Below are 11,618 nucleotides of genomic sequence, written 5' to 3' on the forward strand. Positions count from 1 at the left end.
TTGACTTAACAAATCTTGTTAGTTCTCATTGAACTGATTGCTAACAGTCGATTAATACATGAGGAGATATTGATACACCATCTTAACGGCCATATGATGCCATAATGTAAACTTAGCAAATTCAGATTTGTCTGATTTGATTTGGAAAAGTGTTTGTGTTTGTTAGCCACTGCTTTATAAAACATACTTAACATTTCTTTACCTGGAAACTCATCTGTGGTATTTATTCTCTCATGTTACTGTCACTGAAATACATTTTTCACATGCTGGAGTAATGCTTCTGTTACCATTTGACTTCAAAGGAGCATTTAACTCTTGCTTTTCTAACATTAAGTCAATAAAAAGTCCATAACTTCTTTTTTCATACATAGAATAAAAGTGCAGTTACTGAATGCCTACATATTGGTGTTTGATGTGCAAAGACAGATTTGTCGGGCGGAAATGGTCGAAAAAGGCTGCATTGTCTCGCTTCATTTATCTTCCACCCGGGCCCTTTAAACTCAAAACTTGATGACTAAACACTGCAGCCTCCCTGAGCCGGGGCGGTGGACCTCTCCCACAGCCGGGACGCCAGAGGCCAGTTATCTGTCAGTGTTCCTTCAGGCTGTTATTGAATCAAACACCGGTCGTGCTGAGCAGCGCTGCTATGAATTATCATCGTGTAGAATCTGAAAAGACAAAAGCAGATAAGTTCATGTTGAGATGATTCAATGGGAAAAGCGTGTGATTTATAATGATCAGGATAATTGCTCTGTCTGGCTTCCACTTTTCCCCCCCTCGCCTCTGTTTGCATCATCTCTTTTCTTATTCTCTGTGCATCAGTCCCAGTCCCCTGCTACCTTTCTCTCAAGGTAATCAATGGGAACCTGTCACACTTTGAGAACATAGACATTATTCAGGCGACGGCACAAAAAACCCCATAGAGACTGCTGAGCTAATTGAGTCAGGTAGAGTGAAGGTTTCTGGGAGTTCAAGGACTGAGCAGCAGAGGATGTGGCTGAGGGCTCTGAACTCTCCACAAAGTCTCAGAGGCACACACAGGAGATGCCGCGGCCCTGCGTGCCATTCGGTTGTGAAAGGGGGTCCTTCGTGCCAAGAGAGAACAAAACACAAACGGAACACATCACAGTGGGCTGTTAATTACGTTTGCATGCTTATGTGTCTTTGTTGTGGGCATCAGCTGGAGATCAGAAGTCTACGTCGTTAGAATATATAGTAAAATCAGAGAACACGACTGAGAGCAAATCCACTTTTATGCTCCCACTTCAGGGCCAGTAAAGTTAAAACCGCACATTTTACCTGATCATAAAGTGCAGACTTGAAACTCCACAGAGCCCATAACAGAGAAACCAGTTCTGCTTTATTAACAATGTGGACCACATGGCATGACAAAGAGCCGGGTCGGAAATTCAGTGGAGGACATCAGGGCAGCAGTGTTTGTGTGTGTGTGTGTGTGTGTGTGTGTATGGGGGGGGCATGTCTACAGATAGTCAATACCATCATTGTGAGGACATTTTGGCTGGTCCTCACAAATTAAATGAGCTTTTTGAGGTTTAAGACTTGGTTTTAGGGTTAGGCTTAGAATTAGGTTGAGGTTAGGGTTAGGCCTTGAGTTATGATGGTTAGGGTTGGGGTAAGGGGCTAGGGAATGCATTATGTCATTGAGTGTCCACACAACTATAGAGAGCCACGTGTGTGTGTCAGCTGAAATAACAAAAAGACAGATTCTTCTTACCTACCTGGTTGCGCGTTTTGTGGGATTTCTGCAGCCACACCCTCCACTGATCATACAGTTTGATTGACATGCCACTGCAGCCGTATGCGTGCTTGCGGACCCAGCCGAAGAACTGCTTGAGTTCCCTCCGCAGGGTGGAGTTCTGCTCACTGGGCTTGGATTCACAAGAGCCGCTCTGCAGGCGCTCTGGGAGCAGTAAGGAAGGAGGGAGGGTGGGAGGATGGAGAGGAGGGGGAGAGACAAAGGAGGGTGAGGGAAGAGGTGAAGGAGAGGTGGGAGGATGAGAGAGAACAGCGTCAAGGTTAAAGTCAGGACAAGTGTGAGCAGAAGGTGGTGTATGGATTATGTTCGGCCTGTGTGAAGCATCACCATGGATGTGACGGAGATTTTTTATCTTCTTCTGCATTATTTCAATAACTATTCAATTTAAAACAATCTAGTGAAAACTGATTAATGTTTTTACTTAACTCTAAGTGAATATAATTTAAATTCTAAGTAAATATAATTTTTCTATGAATAAATCTATCTATATTTGACATCATGTTTTTTGTTTTGTTCTTTGTTTTTGTCTTCTTGTCCTGAGTGAATTAGCTTGGTTAAATGATTGAATTGTTATGTAGCTATGCTAACAGTGTAGCTACATGGATGTTAATATTGGTCCATTTGTCAGTTTATCAATCACATTGGCCCAAACCTCATATCTTCATTACATATTGTTCCCATGTTCCTCAGAAGATAGATTCTAATCTCCTGTCTTCTCTTCCAGTGTCAAATTTACAGATTTCCACACTTTAAAGATTATCTCCTATCAGCCTCACCTATACTTTGTGTTCAGTGCTAATTTGCAAATGTTAGCATGTTGACACCCGGCACTAAGATGGTTGTGGTTCAATAGCAGATTTGTATGTAGTGTGTCATGTGCTTGTAAGAGAAAATTTGACAAAATTAAGTTTACTTCATATAATTAGTATATTATGGATTTGGGATATTGGATAAAGTAAACATAGATTCTCAACATCATGTTATCAATATCTTAGCATTACCATATGCAATATGTTAGTAGGTTGAAGTTTGGAGAGCGATTTTTGGGTGGTCCGTTCGTCCATTGTGAGATAAAGAACACCTTGAGGGAATTTCTTTAAAGTTGGTCAAAATTGGACTCAGCGATGAACTGATTACATTTTGGTTTCCAAAGGTCAAAGGTCAAGGTCATGGCGGCCTCACAAGGTATGTTTAGGTTTTTCTTGAATGTGATATCCTAAGATCAGCCTCAGGGAATGCCTTCAAATTTGGTACCAATATTCACTTGGACTCAAGGATGATTTCAGTACAATAATTTCAATACAATCGCAGTGCAGCATTCCAATTTTTTTTAATCCAATAACTTGGCTATAAAATGTCCAAAACAATGAGAAATGTCATAACTCATAATATCAATAATCTACAAAAGAACCAGTCTGACTACCAAAGCTTTTAGAGGACAGAGAACATTTATGAGGATTCATGTTGTTTAATTTCCCAGAACAATGTGTACCATGGACGACAGTTTTTTATACGACAGACATGATTCTCACTTTAACATCCTAAAGTGAGGAGGCGATATACCATACAAGGATTTCTGTGGAGGCTGGCTACTGAAACTCTGCCACAATCACTTCTTTATGGCAAACAACAGAGCCGGATAACAACTTCCTCCCTCTGGAGAGTAAATACCACGTAACCTATGTAACTCATTATGTGCTCCGCCTGCTCACAAACCTGCTTCCACTCAAGCTTTATAGGCACTGTGTGTGCCTCAAACAGACAACCAGCTTTTTAACTTGATCAATCTTTGAAGCCAACAACAAAAATCTATCAAATGTCCCCCTGGCTCTTTGCAGTTCTCTCTCATCCTCTGCTGGGAGATCTCTATCAAGGTACCAAGCCCGTTGATGTTTGGTTTGTTTTGGGTCACATGCGGTTTAGATCTGCTAGTTCAGGATGTTGGATCAGGGATAAGAACATTGTTTGTCTGAGTTAAATTGGCAATGAAAGGTTGATTATTAGGATGGAAAGAATGGTCAAGATTTGTGGGCATCGCAGACATTTGGGAAACATTTAAAAACCACTTAAGCCGTGAGGCAGCCAAGGAAAGGAAAGACTATGCCTCTACTTAAACATTAGGTCAAGTGTGTTTGGGCTCCCCCGCGGTAAAAAAAAACTGTTTTGTTCAAAGTCTTAAATTACAATTACAAATCCTGAATGTGGGATTTGAATTGGAAAAGTTGAATCCAATCTAGATTTTTTTTAACATCTGTAAAGGACTTACCACTGGGAGAGGGAGTGGAGGCAGCAGTCGGGTGACTCCAGTCGCTCCAGATGCCAGCTTTCTTGGAACCATAGATGCCCACTGGGTTGCACCTCACCTGGACAAAATAGACAGTTCCAGGCTTGAGGCCTGCCAGCCGACATGATGTCTGGTTGCCAACATCATCCACCACCTGCGAGAGGGCACAAAGTGACAGAGGATGACAGAGAGAAATTACAGTGAGTCAAAATTCGCCAGGCGAGATACTTCCTGCATCTTTTCTTTGGTTTTATAATGAAGCCGAAGATGCAGCAGGAGCATCTTATATGTTCACAGTTGAATGTATGAGTTGTCATAGCAGCAGTACAGTGTGTGTGTGTGTGTGTGTGTGTGTGTGTGTGTGTGTGTGTGTGTGTGTGTGTGTGTTTGTGTGTGTGTGTTTCAGTGTCTAGGACTTTCAATCACCTTCCATTCAGTGCTGTCCTCCAGTCTGTAGCGGATCTGATACTTGGCCTGAAACAGAATGTCCCTGAGATCGGGGGGGCTGGACCAGCGGACTGTCAGCTGATCTTCGAGCTCGCCAACACGACTCACCTGCACGTTGGATGGAGGGTCTGTGGTCACTGGACAGACAAGGACAATTGACACAAAGTTTGATGACAGCAGATGTAGAGAAAGTTGTGGCGTAGACACGTATCATATCCCACAATTCTTCTTAAATAAAACATGGAGAGGATAATCGGTGTAATCCAGACCATGATATCTTTGCCACTGGTTCTTCCATTTTGACCAGTTTCCCCTTAAAATACAAAAAGGATCATAGATCAGCCAAATACTTATTTTAGGTTGGTTTTACTCAAACCAAGTAAGTGCATCCATCAAGACACATGGTGCCCCTGTTTAAGATCTGTCTCAAACATTGTGCAGGGGAATAATCCGTTCTGCTCTGTTTCTGACCTCATGACTGAATTTTTGTATTGGCTTGTTTTTGGGCTTTTGTATTTTTCTCTTTGAATTATAAATGTAGTTGCTTGTGTATCATGCGTCTCTCTTTCTGTACTTCCTGTCTTTGTCCTGTTTCCAGCCCTTGTGATCGTCTGCACCTGTCTTTATGTGTTTCACTTGTTTTCAGATATCCCTGCCTCCCTTGTGTGTACATAGTCTCAGTGTCTCTCTTTGTCTTGGCCAGTTTGTCTGTTGAAGTCTGGATTTTCCTCATGTTTTGGTCCAGTTTTTATTCATGAATTGACCTGATGGGTTTGTGCTGATTGCCTACCATCGGACACTGTAAGCCTGCTCTGTTTTCTCATTAGATTCATCACCCTGAGCTTCGGTGCCTGCATTTGGGTCCTCTCAACTAAACTAATATCGTTATTTTAAAAAGTAACCTGACAGATTTGGTGGCTCCTCTTCTCTCCTGCAGTCTGACTGTCGAACTTTGGTTCAGGTCACTCTGTCCTTCCTGTGCTGGGTATCATTAAACATTTTACCCACTACAAACATTAAGTACTTTGAAGTTGTGATGTAGGTATAAAGATAAAATGAAGTAGACAAAGGAAGGAACTGATTAAATGTCTTGTAAAAGTGGTCTCTGTTATAACCTTTGGCTTCAGACATCCTTCACTGCTGGTGTGTGATGCTGTTTGTCAGCTGACGCACTTCATTTGTTCTCCTGCATTCATCTTGGGGTGAGGGTGGAGGGGGGACACCGAGCCAGAACAAATATTCTTCCTATTGTTTCTGTTGAGGCAGCGCAATGCATCACGCACATGGCATCGCTCCCCCTCCTTTAACCCACTCTCAGTCTCCCAGTTATCTGTTCCTCTGTGTGCAGGGACGATGAATAGCAGGGAGAGGATGCTCCGTCACGGACAATAAACACTGAGTTCAGAATGTGGCACTCACTGGAGGCCTGTTGCATTAGAGCCGCAGCAAAAGTAAGGAATGGCTTCTACGACTCGTACATCACAAACTACATTTTTCATCGAGGAACCTTTGGAGCCATTGGAGGCAACCGATGTGTTTTTAACTTTTCAAAAACAAAACAGTTTATCTTAGAGAGCTGAAGCCTGAACCTATAATGTTGTTACAGCATCGGGCCGAAGGGAGTGAACCATAAAAATAAATCCTCTCCAGAAGTGTGTGAGCCAAATGCAGAAGGAGAGGAGAGGAGATAAGGTGAGGAGGGGAGGGGAGGGGAGGGGAGGGGAGGGGAGGGGAGGGGAGGGGAGAGGAGAGGACAAGGAAGGGAAAGAGAGGAAATGACAAGAAAGGGAAGGAGAGGAGAGGATGAAGGAGAGGAGAGGAGAGGAAAGGACAAGAAAGGTAAGGAGAGGAAAGGAGAAGATTGGACAGGAAAGGAAAGGGAGAAGAGGGGAAAGGACAAAAAGGATTAGGAATAGGAAAAAGGAGGAGACGACAAGAGAGGAAAGGACAAGAAAGGTAAGGAGAGGAAATGAGAAGAGAGGACAGGAAAGAAAAGAATAGTGTTGATTCTCCTCCAGCAGTTAGAATAATGATGCACAAATGCCGTGTTCAGACTCACCTACATCCAGGATGTCCAGAGTGGTGATGTCAGAGGTGGCAGAGCCCAGCTGGTTGGTCGCCTCCACCCAGATCTCGTACGGGGTGAAGAGGGCCAGGTTGCGGGGGATGTGGCAGGAGTGACGCTGTTTACCGTGGCTGTAATTCTCACACTCCTTCTCTCCACTGTACCACCTGGACAGAGTTTATTTTAGTCATGGCATTGTTGGCATTAGTCTCGGAAAGGGCAGCGTCTATTTTTAACACTTGATACACAAGGACAACAACACACTGCAGCCTGAGTGTAGCTTGTGATCAAGATGATCAACAATGTGTCACGTACATTTACTGCTCGTCTACCTGGGTGCTGTTGGACGAGACGGTCACAGGTCGGGGACGCTCACCTCAGTTTGTACTTGAGGGTGTATTTGGTTCGGATGTGGGATTCGCCCTGCCCCCCCGGGCTCCACCTGCAGCTCAAGTCCTTTGCGTTGCGGGACCAGCACGTTAGATTGACAGGTTGCTCTGGAGGTGCTGGAGGAAAGAAAAGAAGAGCAACGATTAGCTTCATTTTTGGGCAGAACACGAGTTGATTTAACACAAACCAGACATATTGAAATCAAATAAAAAAGTGAAATAATATGACTACATCATTTTAACTATTTGACCTTGTTTCTGAAATTTTTAAAGAAATTTAGAGAAAAGAGCATCAGATTAATTTGTTAGCCACTCGTGTGAAGCATTCACTCCATTTATCCAATGTGTTAAAACAGCAGATTAGTTATGCAACAGGTTTGAAAGTATTACAGACAGATAATTAAAAAAAAGTTAAGTTAATGCAGAACCAACTAGAGGGGCCCTTTGAGAGCGCATACCTCCACCAAGACTCACTGTAACTGTTCTCCCCATATTGTATATATACATGCATTGAGATCAGATACATATACCATGTACACCGAAATATTCTGCAAACTGTTTACATAGGACACAGTCAAAATATCTATTCTCTGGAATATTTGTAACAGCACAGTAACAGAATAAAGATCACCCCCCCCCCAAACATTTTTTTACAAAATCCAGATCGTTAACTGAATACTCTCCAAAATGCAGCTGCAGCCCTATGCATGTGACTGTTGTGCCTTATTTTTGTTATTTTTACATGGTCTCTGCATTACTTTTGAAAAATTCACAAAAATGCCACTCAATGTTAAAGTAACATCTAATCCACTCTAAAAGCTAATGGTTAGAAATAGTTTCATTAGTTTTTGCGTAATCTTCCTAACAGTCTGACAAAAACACAAACAGCAATCACAAAATAACCTTGGCAGAGCTAAAGATGGAAAAATAGTTTGGACCATTTATCGTCTGTGTGTTTTGGAAGATTTCATATGAATGTCATCAATCTTTAAATATTTATAATTTTTATAGTTTAAAATTTATAGTTTCATCGTTTAATGTTTCTATTAATACATAAAGAATCCCAAGGGGAAACTTATTTTTGTATTCAACCTGTTAATTGGAATATGTTGGATTTTAAGTTTTTTGTCTTGGGAACAAGAAACTATTGAAGGGCTGAACACTGCTAAAGAAGAGTAACTCTGTCTATGAGTTATTATTATTTAGAAATATGAGTGAAATGCAAACTTTTTATTTTGTAAAATAAATCCACTAGTGCCTTTGTCCTTGTTAGAACTGTCGCACTTTAACTCAAACTAATGATGTAATCACACTAACACAGCCTCCTCATCACGATACAGCTCTGTGCTCCACTTACTGCCCACATAGAGACAAGAGCCGCTCAGGACATGGCCATCTGCTCCATGACACACCAGGTTGTCTCCAGACTTCTGCTGGGAGCCATTCAGGTTGTGGAGGGTGACGCTCAGTGTGTCGGAGGACATCACACTGTAGGAGCTGATGGGCAGACGCATCCCGTTAAGTGTCCAGTACAATGTGCTGGAGTGGAGGCCGAGCTCAGGGCTCAGTGTGCACAGGGCTGTCAGGTTAGAGCCAATACGCAGGACTGGATCTTGCGGGGAGATCATTGCTATATCTTGGAGTTGGACACACACACACACACACACACACACACACACACACACACACACACACACACACACACACACACACAAACACACGTTTATTATTAATCATCAAGCGCAGGTCTTACATTGTAACATGATGCCTTTAATTTGCTGGTTTAACATTAAAATATATTTGATTTAAAATTATTACTGAGCACTTTTTGCTTGATACATTTCTAAAACTATTACATATACATTCATCAACATTGTTTGATAGTAATGTCTCTGAGTAATTTGCTGTAACTGCCTGACCTGATCTACCAGCTGTTTATTTTAAATTAATGAGTCTAAATTTGTTTTAGTGAATGACTAAAATGTAATGAATATAAATATACACACATTGGAGTTAGTTAAATTAGTGCAAAAGCTATATAATTTTAGAAATATTCATTTGAATTGAATAAAGTGCTGACAGTGTGCAGAAGTCATCTGATTGTTATATCACGCTATGAATAATTTTAAATATACATAATTTTTATGCTTCTATTAAAATGTTCAATCCATGTCTATTTTCTTCCAGACATTAAATTTACATCTTAGCTCCTCTTCATCCATTAACTTCCATTCATTAATCTGTTCAATAACATCATGTTTGTACAGTTTGATTTAAGACTTGAGCACATTTCCAGTGAAGCTTGAAGTTCAATTACAAATTTCTCGCCTCAAATAAGTAAACGTTGTGAGTGCAGCAGCAGCAGCAGCAGCAGCAGCAGCAGCAGCAGCATGTTTATGACCCTGTGATGAGATGGATTTATGGAGCCTCAGAAAGGTCACCCTGGTTAGTCAGTAAAACCCTTGAATGCTTTTCCATACCATGACCCCTCTTAGACTCAGAGTTTACCTTTATGATTGATGTGCATGAGAAACCCTCAGTGTGTGTGTGTGTGTGTTTGACTGTTACCACGAGGCTCCTTCTACACAGAGATATGAGGGTAAGTGTGTAGAGTGTTATTACCCGCGCTGCTGGTGGGCGGCAGACAAGTTTTTTAACACATGTGCCACTTCACTGGTTTTAGTAGCACTGAGTGTGAAGATAAGTGATGAAAACTACATGTAAGAGGAGCGAGGACGGACCTTGTTAACATGATCGCTACTGTGAAATAAACACAGGAATGATGTTTTGAACATGTTTTTTGAAGAAGATGCGTGTGGACGACTTGCTCGTGATCGTAAATCTCTGCATGCTGATGTTGTGGTAAATGGATGGCCTTCATGCTACAGAGCTGGTGAGCAGTGTTTATCTCAGTTCATTTCAACAGCACGTCTGCTGCTCTCACTCTAATTCTCCATTAGACACACGGTCACATCTAATGATTACTCTCATTTTAAAGTGCTGCCAGTGCATCCACATTTATTTTAGTGGAAAATGCAACAATTAGTGGATGATTTGATGATTCTTCATCATTTGTATTGACACTAAAGTATTAGTTGGTTACAGACTTTGCAATCAAATTAAAAGTTTACTATAACAACAAAGTTTTCCTCAAAAAAGAATTATGTGATATGATAAGAAAATGTCATCTGTCATTGAATTTGCCAAACAGCTTTGAACCATTTAAATACATTTCTAGATGTACTCTTTTATTGTACAGGTATATTTAAGTTTTTTAAATCACCATGGAGACATTTCTTCTTCAGATCTTCCTACCTGTTGATTTTATCAAACTGTTTCACAATTGATTGATGATACAGTATATAGCTCAGTAGTGTTACAACAGACAATTATAAATACTGCAACAGGGGATTATCCATAGGACTGAACATGGAGAAAAGCAGACTTTTGTTGTTATTTAAAATTCAGTGTACAGCTGATATATTTTCTAATAGTTATGGGTGTTAATGAATCAACCTTTGAGCTGGTTTTAATGAAGCTAAATAAATGAATAAAAACACAAACTGGTTTGGAAGGTTCAGAGCCTCCAGCACACTGCTCACACTGGGAAACACAGATCTAATCTTCAGATTGCAGATTTCACCTCCTCCTCCATTCTCCTGCAGTCTGAGGAGACAGCAAAGTGACTTACCGTCTGTCTGTGAAAGTTTGGTACTTACGTGTCGAGGAGAACCACACATGTGGAACGAGCAGGAGCAGAAAGATGAAGGAGAGCATGTTTCTCTCTGCTGTTTTTCCTTCTCGACTTTCCACAGGAAGGAGACAGAGAGGTAGAGTTCAGGAGGAGGGTCTGTGTGGCGTCTCGCTCCTGCTGCTGTTCTCAGATCACATGTGACTCCTCAGAGAAACTCAGTCACAGACCAAAGTGACTGCACACACGCTCACACACAGACTCACAGACACACACACAGACAGACAGACAGACACACACACACACAGACAGACAGACAGACAGACAGACAGAGGGAAACACAAGGTTTTCTTCCTTTTAAACTCCAGACAGCTCCACTGCTGCTGTACCACTCCTCCCTTGTTTGTTAGTGCTCCTCAGTGTGTCCCCTCCCAAACACACACACACACTGATTGACTTACCCTAACTTTAACCATATGTCCCAGTTGCCCAAACCTTACCCTAAACTTAACCTGAATTAAACCTTAACCTAACATTAAAACATGTCTTCACCATTAAATTGTAATGATCCAACTTCACACACTCTAGGCACTGAGGATGTTGGGGTGGCACATCAAAATGAAAAGCCATAACTGAATTTCATGTATATATGTCGGTGAGACAAGACGAGACAACGGTGGGAGACAAGACAGAATCAACATGAAGTGGCTCCATATGAAATGTTTATCACAATCCTGCGAGGGCCACAGACACTGACTTTATCTCTTTTTTTTTAGATGGCTGACTTTATTTGTTGATGCTATCAAGATGTGAAGAGGATTTAAACAAATCAGATCAAATGTGTTTTGGAAACAACTCACCATCCCTAACTTTAAATTAATAAAGCTTAACTTCACTCTGGAGATTATCCTAAGAGAAGAACTGGGGTGAACAGACAGTCAACTAATAATATTCATAAAGGAAAC

The 11,618-nt window shown here is 41.3% G+C and overlaps 1 protein-coding gene across 3 annotated transcripts; it reads right to left on the reverse strand.

Annotated features, from left to right (window-relative positions):
- Nucleotides 1-508: 508 nt before the first annotated feature.
- Nucleotides 509-10,875, reverse strand: crlf1b (cytokine receptor-like factor 1b). 3 transcript variants are annotated; one of them, XM_069522207.1, is made up of 8 exons: nt 10,682-10,875; nt 8,320-8,598; nt 6,950-7,079; nt 6,568-6,740; nt 4,488-4,645; nt 4,044-4,215; nt 1,740-1,921; nt 509-668 (listed from the first exon to the last, which is right to left on the reverse strand). In XM_069522207.1, exons 1-8 carry the CDS (start codon nt 10,737-10,739, stop codon nt 645-647), a joined length of 1,176 nt encoding a protein of 391 aa, XP_069378308.1. In that variant the 5' UTR covers nt 10,740-10,875; the 3' UTR covers nt 509-644. The 3 variants fall into 3 exon arrangements, with proteins under 3 accessions (XP_069378308.1, XP_069378309.1, XP_069378307.1); XM_069522208.1 differs by having other exon boundaries at nt 1,736-1,921; XM_069522206.1 differs by lacking the exon at nt 509-668 and having other exon boundaries at nt 1,578-1,921.
- Nucleotides 10,876-11,618: the final 743 nt, after the last annotated feature.

Source organism: Paralichthys olivaceus, chromosome 3, assembly GCF_024713975.1.
Source record: "Paralichthys olivaceus isolate ysfri-2021 chromosome 3, ASM2471397v2, whole genome shotgun sequence".
NCBI classification, from domain to species: domain Eukaryota; kingdom Metazoa; phylum Chordata; class Actinopteri; order Pleuronectiformes; family Paralichthyidae; genus Paralichthys; species Paralichthys olivaceus.